Source organism: Dreissena polymorpha, chromosome 16 (genome assembly GCF_020536995.1).
Source record: "Dreissena polymorpha isolate Duluth1 chromosome 16, UMN_Dpol_1.0, whole genome shotgun sequence".
NCBI classification, from domain to species: Eukaryota; Metazoa; Mollusca; class Bivalvia; order Myida; family Dreissenidae; genus Dreissena; species Dreissena polymorpha.
In genome coordinates, this window is record NC_068370.1 from 43,658,447 (window position 1) to 43,674,459 (window position 16,013).

Consider the following 16,013-nt stretch of genomic DNA (forward strand, 5'->3'; position numbering starts at 1 on the left):
AATTCTGTCAAAATGCACACCAGAGTTATCTAACTCTGCCTGCCCAGTCCCCTCATGATAGTAAGTAAGTGTACCAAGTTTGAATGCAATAGCATTGATACTTTCTGAGAAAAGTGGACCTAAACGCAAAACTTAACCGGACGCCGACGCCAACGCCAACGCCGACGCCAAGGTGATGACAATAGCTCATAATTTTTTTTCAAAAAATAGATGAGCTAAAAATGGACCTAAACACAAAACTTAACCAAAGTTTTCAATTTTCTAAGTATAAAAAGGGCACATAATTCTGTCAAAATGCACGCCAGAGTTATCTAACTTTGCCTGCCCAGTCCCCTCATGATAGTAAGTAAGTGTACCAAGTTTGAATGCAATAGCATTGATGCTTTCTGAGAAAAGTGGACCTCAACGCAAAACTTAACCGGACGCCGACGCCAACGCCGACGCCAAGGTGATGACAATAGCTCATAATTTTTTTTCAAAAAATAGATGAGCTAAAAACAACAGAAAATTGTATAAACAGAGAAAATGTCTAGGTTCAAGGCCCATAACCTACAAAACTCACACATCTTCTATATGTCTTGTACATGTAGTTAGACTTACACACCAAGTATCAGGTCAATAGCTGGAAGTGTTAAGGAAAAAAATCCCGAAAATAAAATGACAGACGAACAGATGGACGGAGAGTGCGACTACTTTAATTAAGTCACCCTACCAGGGACTTAAACAAGAAGGTCTGCAAGGCCCAAAGTTGCTCACCTGAGATAACAAGAAAACGTAACCATTTTCAAAACCATCCAAGATACCATTGAAACCAATCTTCTGACCAAATTCCATGAAGATTGGAAATAAATGTGGCCTCTAGAGAGTTAACAAGGCAAATGTTGACGCCGCACAACGCACAACGGACGACGGACAAAAAGCGATCACAAAAGCTCAACTTGAGCACCTTGTGCTCAGCTGAGCCAAAAAATAAGATAAATATCTCAAAGCATTACGAAAATAGAATGCAATATGGAAAAACAGATGGACAAACTGGCGTATGGACATTCTGACAACTGTATGCCACCCTACCTGGGACATAAAAACTGCATGTAAGCACATGAAAATTGTACCACATTTCTTTATAACGTAATTGTCATAATCAATGCACTTCTAGGCCTCATAATAATTGTGTAAAACTAAAGCTTGGCCTCTTTAAACAAAAAGGCTTACAACAGGTACTTTCTGAATATTTTAAATGAATGACTAGCAGCTGCATAAATGTTTGTCCAAAGTAAATCTCTGCTACAAACTATAACAGTCCTAAGTGACTGACTTAAGCATGAGCAGTTTTAACAGTTAAAACAGATTTAGGTGGGTTCAGCTTGACCAGGAATAATGCATGTAGGTTTAGTGAAGCTTGTTGTCTGCTCAAGTCAGGGCTCGCGCTGTCGTTCGCCACTTGAGCCATTTGCGAAAATATTGAAAATTTGGCTCTAGAAAAATCCGATTTGCGAAAATGCTAAAATCTCGTAAAATTTCATTGAAAACCGCCGTCATTTTAACCCGAAACTGGTTTTCTATATTTTTCTCTTTGTTTCAACGAAAGTATTCGCAATTTGAACATTGAACGAAAACCAGTCTGCACCTGTATCGAGGCATCGCTTGACCTTATTGTTATTGAAGTGCACATGGTAGCTGGCCAATCAAAACTGAGTTCGCTTACACATGAAATGACGTTGAATGAAACGTAAAAATGGGTGGAGCTTTGAATACACAGTTAATATTGTCGTCTGCAAACAAAATAGCGGCCGGTCGCAAATGTCGTATTATAAGATTAAAAATGAAAATAAGCGTGACCATAAATTAATTATTTCCAAGCTGACTATCGATCTAAATTAAAGAGTGATAATTAAATAATTAGTTCTATGTCGTTGATGTTACAACTTTCTGCCGATGAAAAGGTGATTATTAATTAATTTGATCGTTTTACTCACACACTATGCTAACTAACAACGGTGTATTTTAATCAAAGGAAAACGTGAAAAACATGCGCGGTTTAATTGCAATTAAAGTTTAATTAAAGTTACGAATTTGTAACACAAAGGAACAGTAATTCATATCGTCTACAAAATTTGGAACATCTCATGAAAATCTCAATTGAAGGAAAAGACTGCAAAGATGTTGACTTTAAAGTGATCTACAAACTGTGGGCTTGTAAAAAACGGCGCAGAATAATAATGAAATAATAATGATACATGTCATGACTTTGTTCTCTGTGTATAGCAGGATTTGTTTGCAATGTATTTTGTGAATGAAATGTATGCTTGTATTTTACATGCCATTCATCATGTTGTTAAAAATGTGCTGTATGAAAATATCTCTATAACTATGAAAATTGTGATGTGATGTATATTATGATATGTGACATGTGCGTGTATATATTGTTATTTTAAACAAATGAAAACTGGTTGGAAATAGGCCCAAAACGCTGCCCTGGACCCCCCTAAATCTCTAGATCTGGGTGGCTCAAAGATATTTTGGGCCAGCGCTAGCCCTGAAAGTACTACTTTAAAGTACCCAAAGTACTCTTAGGTATATTACAATGTTCCAAGAGTATGGAAAATATGCTTAAAGGCACCAGGCCATACTTGGCAGTCCTTTTAAGTAAATTGTCCATACCCCTATTACTTTGTAGCATACTTTGGAATACCGTGGCTCTTTTAATCAGTACCAGAGCCAACAATGGCCAATCAAGCGTTACATATCACTACGGTATGACTAAAATCTGATAATGGGACACAAACAAAATCAAAACACTTACATTTATGTAAAAACTGCTCAACACTTTTGTTGCGGCTCCTGATTGCCTGATGGTCCAGGTCCCGCACAAGGGCAACAATGCCATCCTAGAAAGAAAACACCTTCAATAAGGTTTCAGTTAGACCTCTAAGTAAGACCTAGAACCTTGCCTTTAAGAGATAGGTTTACAGAACATTGCTGGGCTCTCTTGTACTTGGCCAAATTTAAGTCATTCTTGACTGAATTCATTTGAAACCTTAAGGAGTTTGATGCAGAAAATGTTCAAGCCAATATGAACATTTCTTTAGCCAATGTTTAAGAACTGTAGCAAAAATTTAATTTGTCAGAATGCACATGCTAATCTGGGAAAATACTTTATGCACATGCACTAAGACCAGGTCAAATATATATCACAAATGAGCAGTATTATTCAAGGCTTTACATTAACCCTTTGCATGCTGGGAAATTTGTCGTCTGCTAAAATGTTGTCTGCTAAATTTCTAATATAATTTTTTTCTTCGATTTTTTTCAAAGAATACTATCAGAATAGCAAACAGTTTGGATCCTGATGAGACGCCACGTTCTGTGGCGTCTCATCTGGATCCAAACTGTTTGCAAAGGCCTTTAAAATTCGGTTCCCGCACTGAAAGGGTTAACCTCTGTAAAATCACTTCAATTAAGAATTCTCTGGTTGGTCTTTTTTTTGCCAACAAGCATTTATTTTAAAGTGTAACTAAAGATAACCAATGATATTCATCCCGTTTTTCACAATTAAATACAAAGGCTACATTGTATGCTAAACAGAAAAATCAATTTTATCAGATACATGAACATATCATGCAGTCCTATCACAAGAGAATAAAATAATGGACAAACATCTCTTGTCTGCATAACTTCTGACAAAGTCAAATATTATCAATCTTAATGACTTCTAAGCCAGCAGGACATTTGTTATGTCTGCCAGGACAATAAAATATAACATTATTTACAGTGGAAACATTGGCAGATACTTTGGATGATGTATGTCTTTTTTTCCACATGGCTAACATCATACAATCTGAATAAAATTCAAACCATTCATTGTTTTATAAAAGATACATAGAGGATATTTGTTGGATTCGGTGGAATATCGATTTTATTTCACGAGTGATCATAGAAAACAATATTTTCACGAGTGGCGCAGCCACGAGTGAAAATATATTTTTTCTATGATCACGAGTGAATTAAAATCGATATTCCACCGAATCCAACAAATTTTCTTTTTATTTTATGCTTTTTGCACCATATATTTACATTAAAAATGAGTTAAACTGGATACTTTCGCTGGATTTATGACGTCATTTCGTTGAAAAAATGACGTCATTTCACAGTAAAACAGTGACAAATATCGATATTTTTCACTGTTATTTTTCACTGTTTAAAACAGTGGAATACCAGTTTTATTTCACTGATATTTCTCTATAAACCACCGGAAAGCATAAAATAAAAGTTGGTATCTGGGAAAACTGAGCTCGCTGCATGTGAGTGAAGTGTGATCCCTGTCCAGTCCCCACAGGCTAATCAGGGATGACACTGTTGACTTGTGTGGAATTTTTATAATGAGCGCTTCTCTTATACGGGCAAAAGCCCGCGAAGCGGGCGTTGACCGTTCATACATATGGGAATTTAGACATAAAATTACATAAGAATACCACATATGGATACGTCTCAAAAAAATTTGCCACGCGACATATATTTTCGCGATGCTATTTATGGCCTTGAACAAATCAAAAACACTTTGACATATGCTAAATCACATGTAAATACATACCTCAGGAAAAGTTATATCAATGACATCATAATTGTGTAGCGAATCGCACTAAATATTCTCGCATTATTTGTTTTTCTTCGCAACCGTTCCAGAATTAAGTCATTACTCAATTATCTCCCCTGAATGCTCTTCTTCAGTGAGTATAAGCCGAAGACTGGTTCACTACATATAGTTACAGTCTTTACCAAACACAATTTAAGTGAACATAACCCGTCTTAAATATATTGCCGAATCTTAGATTTCTGTCGAATTTATTTGCTTTGATCTTTTCGATATCTTAATGTTATTATTATCCAGACAAATCACAAACGCTTGTTAAAAAATTATTTGTTTTAAACATTATAGTTGGCATCTCTATTCTTCCAGTATTCTCGCGGTATTTCAATAACGACACCCTACTGTTTATTTGTCAGAATATGTGACGCATTTTCATTCGCTCTCAAAAAGCATTCTATACATAGATGGTGACGTCACTTCGTTATTGCGAGTAAGACCGGTGTGTACACAATGTCTCAGAAAGACGTTTTACGTGTGATTATGAGCAATATTCTGGTAAGTTGTCGTTGTTATCCACCAGAAACACATTTATTCACAAAATTTAAAGATATTCCGATCTAACTTTTTAGTCTTTTAGCTTTAATTTCTAACGTATTTACACCTCGTCTGCTCGCACTTTACCGATATCCCGAAAGGTTACATATCACTATAATTAGTTTAGGCCTAAAACCACAAAATCCGATACCGTTGGATTTTCGTACTACAATCTTACGTAAAAAATCTTCCAGATTCGAAATCAACAAAAAACAAGACATTTATAAATTGTCTGCATTATTGATCAAATTTTAAGATATTTGTTGGTTTTCCGTTTTTAGAAGCTGTTCTGCGAAGCCGAAGGCAAGAGCTGAGCATCATACAAGCCATTCTATCCAGCAAAACTGACAGTTTTGGTTTACAGAAATCAACAAAGGAGGGATTCCTGATCTATCAAATTTCCAAGCTATACACACAGTTATTATCTGTGGTGATCTTTATTGGTTCTGCTTGTTTACTTGGATGGAACATGTGTGAACTTTTATAGAACTTTGAAAAGTCTATATATGTCTATCTATAAACAAAAATCAGCTATTGTATAATAAGATCAGATGTGCAAACAATGTCAAAGGGTTGTTAAATTAACAATTTGAAGGCAATTATGCTGAAAAAAAATGGAAGTTCCCATGCAAATTTTGTCTGTATATCGACAAGTGTCTGCCGATAATTGTCAAACTAGTAATACAAAACTTACCACAAGTATGTAAAAGCACTAAGTACCTGTGATCATTTTTAGTAAGATAGTGTAATTCTAAACAGTAGCAAATAGCTTGTTTAGTAAATGCATAATGTAATTAATATGATTTCCGTTCTATTGTGTAATTAATAAATTGGTTGTTACTTGTTAATCCATGATAAATGTTTTATGGCTAGTACAAAACCAGCAATGTTAATTTTGTAAAAGGTAATACAATAACACCACTTAGTAATTTCATATACGTAAATATTCTTGAAATGTAGGTTGATGATTGTGTTTTAGTTTTACTTATTTTGTAACTATTATTTTATGTGCAAATAAATGATGTGAAGTGTTTTGTATCTCCACACAATACCACATACCTTTTTATATATGTACTGTGTTATGTGTTATTTGAATGTTTAAATAAAAAAAAATTGATGATATAACATGATGCATTCTAATATTTGCATTCATATTGTAACTATAGAGCTAAGTGTATGCAGTTTAGACTGTGATTTTAGAATTGCTACAAAATGGCTAGTTTTTTAGTGGCGACAAAATTTAAACTATTCAACAATAGTTTGCGAAAGAAAATTAGAAACCTGCAAGATACCTGTATTTATTAAATATTTTAATTGCGAATCAAGTATGTTGTTATGCTGTTACACATAATTATACATTGATAATAAATAAGAAGACAATTAGTGGTGTTAACGTTTCCCAACAGTAGAAATCATTCTTCTGATGAAGTCAGTGATATACAGACGAAAGCTCCAGGTATGGCTTTCAATACGTAGTGTGTGTTATTTGACAGTCTAAAACTTATTGGATTAAACAAAAATCCTGTCAAATTTGTCAATCAAAATTGATTTGACACATCACATGATTTTGATTATGTTAAATCAGTGTACTGTATGCTAAATGCAACTGCTTTAGCAAGCTGTCAAGTTGAATTGAGACATTTGATGAAACAAACTGTTTCCTGAGTAGGACCAGTACTTAGTGTCTATATGACGTACCATGACGTCGAAAGTCTGCAAGACCTACTAAGTAGATCGAGAAATGTACTTCGACGTACAATTTTCACCGACCCTTGAGTGTTAGCCAATCAGAAGACACCTTACGTCTGTTGCTTTTAGAGATTTTTCACATTGAACATTATTATTATTATTTATACCGAATTATGCCACAATCGACTGCTTACTCATAGATATTGTGCGTATTTATGAAACATTATTATTAATATAATTTATACCAAATTATGCGACTATCGACCGCTAACTCATAGATATTGTGCGTATTTATTGACCTGGCGTGGCGGAATTAACCTCTGACTTATGCAAGTTATGGTTATCACAAAATACCACCAACGGGGAGTTTATAATACATTATTTATCCCATTAATGCTTGGTAACTGGTTACCGTTGGGAATTTCCAACACAGTAATGCGCTGGACGGTCGTGATACTCCGCCCCGCATGATCATTTCAGACACACAATATGCTGAACAATTTTAATTTTAAAAAGGTAACAATTGAATCTTCTTCAAATTTGTATATAATCTATTTCAATGCATTAAATACTTGAAACTTCTATGTGACGTTATTTTGCCATTCTGATATTTTTATTCATTTTGTCCTCAACTAAAGTTTTAAACATTTATTATGAATAAATCTGAAGGAAAAGCGGCTCAAGAGACTAGTGTTTTGATTGGCTGTTCAGAAAATGTGTACGTAGAAGTACAAACATGTATATATACTTTGAAGTGTATTTTATATTCATGTCGACGTACTTATTGTACTTCGACGTACATTTCTCTTTTTAACGTGTAGGTCTTCTTGACTTTCAACCCAAATGGTACGCCATAGTATGTCTTTAGGGTTATCTAAAGAATGCTCCCACTTAAAGGATCAATACAGAGACCTCCCAGTGACTAAGCCAGTTAGCAGACACCCCATCCACTATACCACAAACACCGAACCAGCTATAAATTCCTGTGGCTAGAAAACAAAAAAATATATAAGATGCTAGATCTTCAAGCTTGGAACATGTAACTCGTTTTAAGATTGATTTTTTTGGATGCATTACTAAATTATTGCAACAATTATCATATTTTGAACACAATCATGTCCATATATTTATTAATAATACATGGTTATCAAAAAAACTTAAAAAGCTTTTGCCCGTAAATTAGGTAGCACCTATAATCATATTACTTATATAGATGAGGGAGAAGGCTAATACTTACCAAACATGAATAAAGTTTATTTGTTGTCAAAAAGACAAACAAGACATCATTATTATCTTAGTTACATCTTTGAAATGGAAAGAAAAAAACAATCATCCTTTCACCAAACAGAACCATATAGCTCAGTTGGAACAGCGCTGGACAACAAATCCAAACATTGCAGGTTCCATTCCCAGCAAGGCAGCATTACTTTTCGGGGGATAAGTAAATGAATTATTTCTATGTCCATTTTCCCCCTTCAATGTGTGCAGTTGTCAGTTACTGGCAACGGAAGTGCCCTAAGTATTGGTAAAATGAGCTTTACCGAAGAAACATTTGGATGTCGTCACATGACAGAGATGTTGCTGAATACACACAAAAAAATCAACAACAAACTTACACCACTAACAATTTTAATACATCAATTAAGTTCAAAGAAATCTTATATGACTTTAATATCACGTTATAGGAAAATGTGGTCCAATTTTGAAAAGCATCTTGGAAACTTGGAAATTACAAATAATCTATATGCACCTTAGCAAATGACGATGCTTGTAAAAAATTGTTTTGCGGCTAATAAATATTGAGGTTTTAGAATGTTCACACATTAAATACCTAATATTTAATACATTTATCCCACATGAGTCATTTCCTGTAGTTTACATCCACTATAAAATTTAATCATGCAGCATAAAATGATAAGGATAATAAGTTCAGGTTATACCTGTTGTACATGAATAGTGTGAAATATTTTACTTATGTCTTATGTATGGCATAATAGCTTGCTTTCAATTTAGATAATTCTTATGAATTTTTTTCCTCTACTTATTTTCAGTTTGTGTGTGTGCTTTAAAAATCAACAAACAAACTGAAATATAAGAATAAGCGTGTTTTCTCTTTTTTTTGCAAATAGCTTTACTTTGTATGCATAATTTACAAAACATGAGTATAAGGATGGCATATATTTCCTTAGTGCACTTGTTTTTCAGTGTTTGAAAGATCATTTGCTAAATGCAGAACTTTCAAAATATTGTAGAAACAATATAATTATGTATATATGACATTTTTAACTATAAAAGAAGGTTTGTAAAACATGTATGCCCTGCAACAGGCAGTGGTAAAATTGGAAAAAATCAACCCCATTCCACACTATGATCGCAGGTAGTGTTTTCATCAGGCCTTTTAAGCAAGGCACTGAATGTGCTGCTGGTTAGAAGCGCCAAATTTTCAAATACGAAAGCCCCCCCCCCCCCCTCTGGTGAGTGACGCTCTGACTGTGCTTGATTGACCCAATAGGCTTATATGTCAAATTGAGCATGTTAACCCATTTATGCCTAGTGGACTCTCCCATCCTTCCTAATTGGATCAATTTATTTCCAAAATTATGGATGTCTTGTACATTTATTTCTATATTTAGAATATTCCTTAAAGAAAGTCCTTTAAGCAAATAGCGCAGACCCTGATGAGACGCCACATGATGCGTAGTCTCAACTGGGTCTACTCAGTTTGCCAAGGCCTTTTTTCTAGATGCTAGGCATAAATGGGTTAATCAAGTTGATTTAATCCATTGCAGAGCTCGAACTTCAACTATAGCAGTTTTTTTGTCCTTGTTTAAAAATAAATATGTTAATATGGTATGAATTCAACAACCATAAAGATATTGCCAATTTTTACCCTATGCCCTTACTACATCTTGAATTGTCGCCAAATGCAATCATCTTAACAACTGGTTTTGGAATGAAGTCGGACATTTACATTTTAACATGCTAAGCAAAAATTCTGCATAGGCATTTATTCTAAGAGAATCACTGAGATATGACAAATCTCAGACATAATTTAATTAGTAGGGGTTAATGAAATGCAAATTTCCATTAACAACGAAGAATACATTTTATATACAAACAACACATATTCATTAGAAATTCATAAAAGAAGGTATGTCATAAAAATGAGTATTGTTCAAAATCAGGTCCGGTACTAGGCACCATTCCTAAGCGAAAAAAGTATATATTTTTCCCAAATGGGCGCTACAAATTCTCAATTGAATGTTTCCACACAAACATATTGTATTGGATCTCAACATGTTGTCAATCTCCTATTCAGCTACATGTATTTAAGATCGACTTATACTGAAAACACTTTTATTCTCAATTTTGAACAACATTACAGTACACTCCACGCGTTTTCCCCAAAAAACGCGCTCCCTCAGCGGTTTTTTTTCTGCTAGCGAGTGTTCACGCGGCGTTGGAAGAGTGAGGTGAACTCGATAAAACACTCGGCCTTACGCCGCGTTCGCTAATTCCCGCGGAATGTATTACTTTAGGCTAGTCGGTAAATGCAGACACTTTCCGTTCTTATCAGTGATCGCCGCACAATGCCGCGTTAGCAGTGTGCTACTGGGCATGCCAAAAAATAAAAACATTGTTATAATAAATTGTTTAAATACTGTAGTACATTTATAAAAAAGATAATTGTATAGAAAATTAATACGTATAAAAATTATGTTTTTTAATTGACAGGTACGTCTACAATATGAATTAGTCTAATATAATACATTTGACAAATTAATATTTAAATCATAACACATATGACACAAGAATAAATGTTCCGTAAAATTTCCAAATGAGAATAATAATTAGTAATCCGAAACACACTACGATTTTTAATTGTTAACACGACGTTTACAAATGCTTCCAATATACAGTCATCATGTATATTTCCCGACAAAAGCGCGCGAAAAATTATGCTGCAATGTACAAGGTCAAGGTACAATGTATACTCCTGCAAAGCGTGCGTGTATTGATTTTTTTAATACAAACTTTGTAGCGCAGAGAACATTGTTGATTTCTGTTAAAAGTTTCTTTGGTATTTATTAACGAAATTATATCGCGAATTAGTTGATATTTCCTCTAAAATAATTTCAAATCAAACACGCCGAATCTTTATCGTTACTGTATTTTAGTAGAGTAATTATTTTAACACTTATTGTACTGTAAACTGATTACAGTATACATCTGGGCGGAACTGGATTTTAAGTGTTTGACGTTATGAAAACACGCAAAGCTTGTCTACTGACCTATTGTGTAGACTGCTGTCTGCGGTGTTTTGACAAAAGGGATTAACATGTGTGAATGTCACTCTGCCGATTTGGTCCATAATTACTGGTAAACATTGTTTAGAATGTCGACGCAACAAGAATACAACTGTGAACATTAAATGCAATTATCAACTCAATAGTTACCACCTTTTAGCAATCGATGGAATAACCTACAAACAAAGAGAAAATCAATGCATTAGTGAGCAGAGAATTGACTTTGTTCCGACAATTAAAACCATTCCTTATGCATTCGTTGAACGTGTTTACTTGAGTAAGTTATGCCTTTAGACAGGAAGCGGCTTTTCTTTGATTACGTCAAACTGTCAATTCACACAGATTTGCGAGATTTTTAGGGTCCTTGGTCATTTGTATACATGTTCAGTATAGAAAATCACCTGCTAACATGAAAACTTTGGATTAAATTATCAAAATAAAAACAATGTTGCAAACTGTGTTTATATTAATTGGTAAGTATTAGTTAAAAGACGATGTTTTGTGTGTCGTAAATCAACGAGTTTTCTATACAACAACAACTACTTCTACAACCACGTCGGGATCGATCTATCTTGGTTGTTTTTTTTAATTGTGAATATATTATATTACATGTACATGTATGTACTAGTAATAAATGTATTTTTTTTTTAAATCAGGAAGTCAAACAAAATTAAATTGATCGTTATCTTGTAAAACGCGGAGTTTCCCCCGTGTTGCCAACGCCGAGGGCCGCCGCGTCGGCTTATCAGTTTTGCCGATCGTTAAGCGCCGCGTCCAAAATCATGCAAACGCCGCGTATAGCGGGATTTTCTTAATCTCCCTCCAGGTCGAAACACGCGGAGTATGGAGGGAAATTGGGGAAAACGCGTGGAGTGTACTGTAATTTCTAAATTTAAGTCAAAACATGACTTTTCTCAATCCAAAGGGACCCAGCCCAATTCCCAAAATGGTGGAAAAAACAACAACAATGAAATAGAAAATACAAACATGCATGGCTTAATTTTTAAAGTTAGTAAATCTAGGTATATTAAGATTCATATGCATATTCTGCTTCATTATGTTTGCCACTAAGTTAAGTTAACTGTAATTGCATGGACAAGAAATGGTTGATATTAACAAATTAACATTATTAAATATATTAATTTAACTCAGTAAAACAGATCAAGAACAAGACAATAACTCTTAAGATTGTATGTTGATAGAAGGTAATGTTTCCTCCCAAAACTGACACAAATATGCTTTGTCATGGTCCAAGCCTGTTAAGCCTTAAGATCTTGACATTTGAAATGATGGCCTTAAAATAAATTGGCATATTACTTTCCAAAGTAATCACTACACCAACTTGCATGATTTCAGGTCGAAGCATTCTCAGATATTTTACAGAAACTAATATAAATCTCTCAAATTTATTGCACACCTCTTCACAGATACAATTGGTTATTTATTCTACCTAACAAGGAGAATAACCCCATAAACTAAACAATGAAAGGGCACTCCAAACGATGTGTTTACATTTGCTGAAACACAGGTTTGAACACTGCAAGAGGGTGAAACAGGCCATCTGACTCAGGTCTTGAGGCATCAACAGAAAACTGCCAATATAATGCCTGCCTGGTGCTGGGAATTACAGGTAGGTAATTATCATACTCTTAATTTCATCTGTAAACAAGAAACATTGCAATGCAAATTCTTCCATTTGTAAGAGATAAACTTAAATAAATGTGCAATACCAAGCTAGGGTAAAAAATAAAATGAAGTTTGTTTCCTCTTCCCAACTGATCCACCAACATTGCCCTAATCACAATTTTTTTCAGATTCAGATTGGAAAATATTAATTTTGATTATATTACCAAGAAATATAAACAGCTTATTCACAAATCAACCCGATCTTGGTTACCAGCAGCTATTTGAAAGGCCCAAAGTCGCTCACCTGAGATACAAAGGATCTGACCTGTTCTTTGCAGCCCAAAGTATCATTAGAACAAATTTATGGAGATTGAACTATAAATGTGACTTTTAGAGTGTTAACAAGGTTTTACTATGGCCATATAGGGAAAAATGACCCGCCACTTGGTGACCATGCTTTTCAACAAACTAAAACCATTTTCAAACTCATCCAAGATATCATTTGGACATATGTTCTGACCAACTTTCAAGAAGATTGGACAATAAATGTGATCCTTAGGGGAATAACAAGGTTTTACTATAGCAATATTAGGAACAATGCCCTGCCGCCTTGCGGCTATCTTTTCAAACAACCAGAACCATTTTATAACTTAACCAAGATATCATTGAGACAAATATTCTGACCAAGTTTCATGAAGGCCGGACAATAAATGTGGCCTCTGCCATGGAGTGTAAACCAGGTTCTACTACAGCCATATATGGAAAAATGCCTGGCCACATGGCAGCCATGTTATTCAACCAACGGGAACCATTTTCGAACTCAAACCAGATAACATTGGGAGAAATCTTCTGACCACGTTACATGAAGATCGGACATTAAATGTTGCCTTGAGAGTGTTTACCAGGTTTTTACTGTAGCCATACGAGAAAAAATGCCCCGCCCCTGGTGGCCATGTTTTTCAACCAACCAGAACCATTTTCGAACTCATCCAAGATATTATTGGGACACTCCGACGGACGTATGTTCTAACCAAGTGTCATGAAGATCAGACAATAAATGAAGGCTCTAGAGTGTTAACAAGGTTTTACTATAGCCAGGCCAAAATAAAAATAGGTCCGTTTCTGGTCTCCTTGAAAAAAAAAACAGGGTCGGTAGGTAGGGATTTCATCTTTATTTTATTTTTTGAGGGTGGGGGGGTGGGGGGTTCTAAAATGGAAAGCTATTAAAGCTTTTAATAAGAAATACATGTTTATATATGCTTTGTATGCTTGATATAACATCTCAAATGAGCTCAAATGGAAAAAAAAAGTTTGTTTTTTTTTGGCGATCCCAATAAAATAAAATATTTTTTAACCACCCGGAACCATTTTCAAACTAGTCCAAGATTGTCACAAATCTGTTTTCATAGAGATCAGACAATAAATGTGGCCTCCAAAACAAGGCAAATGTTGATGCAGCATGAGCACTACTGACAAAAAGTGATGCAAAAGCTCACCATGAGCAACATTGTGCTCATGTGAGCTCAAATATCACTGTAATCATCGTGGCAGATCATGCAAGTTGCATGTTCACAAGGGAAAGCATTATAAACTTGATATAATTCAATCAAAAGGAAACATTTCACTTCGGTGCTTGTTTTGGTAAAAGGTTTGAAGCAATTTTAAAGTAAATATATGTTCATTTCAACAGCATGTAACAATTATTATTAAAATTGATGACACTTTCAACCTAGGCTGAATTTTCGTTAAGACAAGACTTTAAACAAACAAGATGTGTTTGTGAAACACAATGTCCCCTTATATGACGTTTCACCTTGAAGAATGACCTTGACCCTTCACCACTCAAAATGTGCAGCTCCATGAGATACACATGCATGTCAAATATAAAATTGCTAGCTTCAATATTGCAGAAGTTACATTACATGAGCAATTTTGACCCATATATTTGACCTAGAAGGATGACCTTGACCTTTCACCACTCAAAATGTGCAGCTCCATGAGATACACATGCATGACAAATATCAAGTTGCTATCTTCAATATTGCAAAAGTATTCATAAATTAAGCGATTTGGGCCACATATATTTGACCTCTGACCTTGAAGGATGACCTTGACCTTTCACCACTCAAAATGTGCAGCTACATGAGATACACATGCATGCCAAATATCAAGTTGCTATCTTCAATATTGCAAAAGTAGTCATAAAATGAGCGATTTTGGCCACATATATTTGACCTCTGACCTTGAAGGATGACCTTGACCTTTCACCACTCAAAATGTGCAGCTCCATGAGATACACATGCATGCTAAATATCAAGTTGCTATCTTCAATATTGCAAAAGTAGTCATAAAATGAGCGATTTTGGCCACATATATTTGACCTCTGACCTTGAAGGATGACATTGACCTTTCACCACTCAAAATGTGCAGCTCCATGAGATACACATGCATGCCAAATATCAAGTTGCTATCTTCAATATTGCAAAAGTATTCATAAAATGAGCGATTTTGGCCACATATATTTGACCTCTGACCTTGAAGGATGACCTTGACCTTTCACCACTCAAAATGTGCAGCTCCATGAGATACACATGCATGCCAAATATCAAGTTGCTATATTCAATATAGCAAAAGTTATTGCAAAATGTTAAAGTTGGCGCAAACCAACCAACAGACCAACCAACAGACAGGGCAAAAACAATATGTCCCCCACTACTATAGTGGGGGACATAAAAATTCAGGCTAATCTAGGACCAATTTACGCACATGCATTAAGCGCTGTTTTCCCAGAGTGTGGATCAAATGTTTTTTAATGACCATTAATTCAGATAAGGCACCAACTACAAATCTTAAATTAATCTCGCTGAAAAAGAGCAAACACACTTTCTAACTACCATGCAAATACAGGCATTGAAATTGTGAACAAATTCGCCAAAAGCTCCTATAACATGAATCAAACTATTTGATAATTTTATAACATGATAACAATTAGCTATCAATATGTTTACATGCAAAATTGACATAGTTCTGAGTACATGTATGTTTAATCAATCTTGACCTGTTTAGGAAGGTGAGAACAACATCTGTTCAGCTGGTCTTTTCAGTAGTGTAGTCATCCACATATCATGACAATTAGGGCTACAGTATAGCAACTTTCCACCTTGACACAATTTTTGTTTAAAAGAGACTTCCTTTCAACAAAGAGTTTG

At 34.8% G+C, this 16,013-nt stretch overlaps 1 protein-coding gene across 11 annotated transcripts in view; it reads right to left on the reverse strand.

The window, feature by feature from the left end:
* Positions 1-16,013, reverse strand: part of LOC127862021 (rho-associated protein kinase 2-like) — a 461,134-nt gene that overhangs the window by 425,556 nt on the left and 19,565 nt on the right. For all 11 annotated transcript variants that reach the window (XR_008040404.1, XR_008040405.1, XR_008040402.1 and 8 more), the window contains exon 3: positions 2,804-2,888. Coding sequence is in view for 4 of the 11 variants with exons in the window: in XM_052400942.1 (XP_052256902.1) it covers positions 2,804-2,888 (85 nt within the window). In the remaining 7 variants the exon portion in view is untranslated. The remainder of the gene's footprint in view (positions 1-2,803; positions 2,889-16,013) is intronic.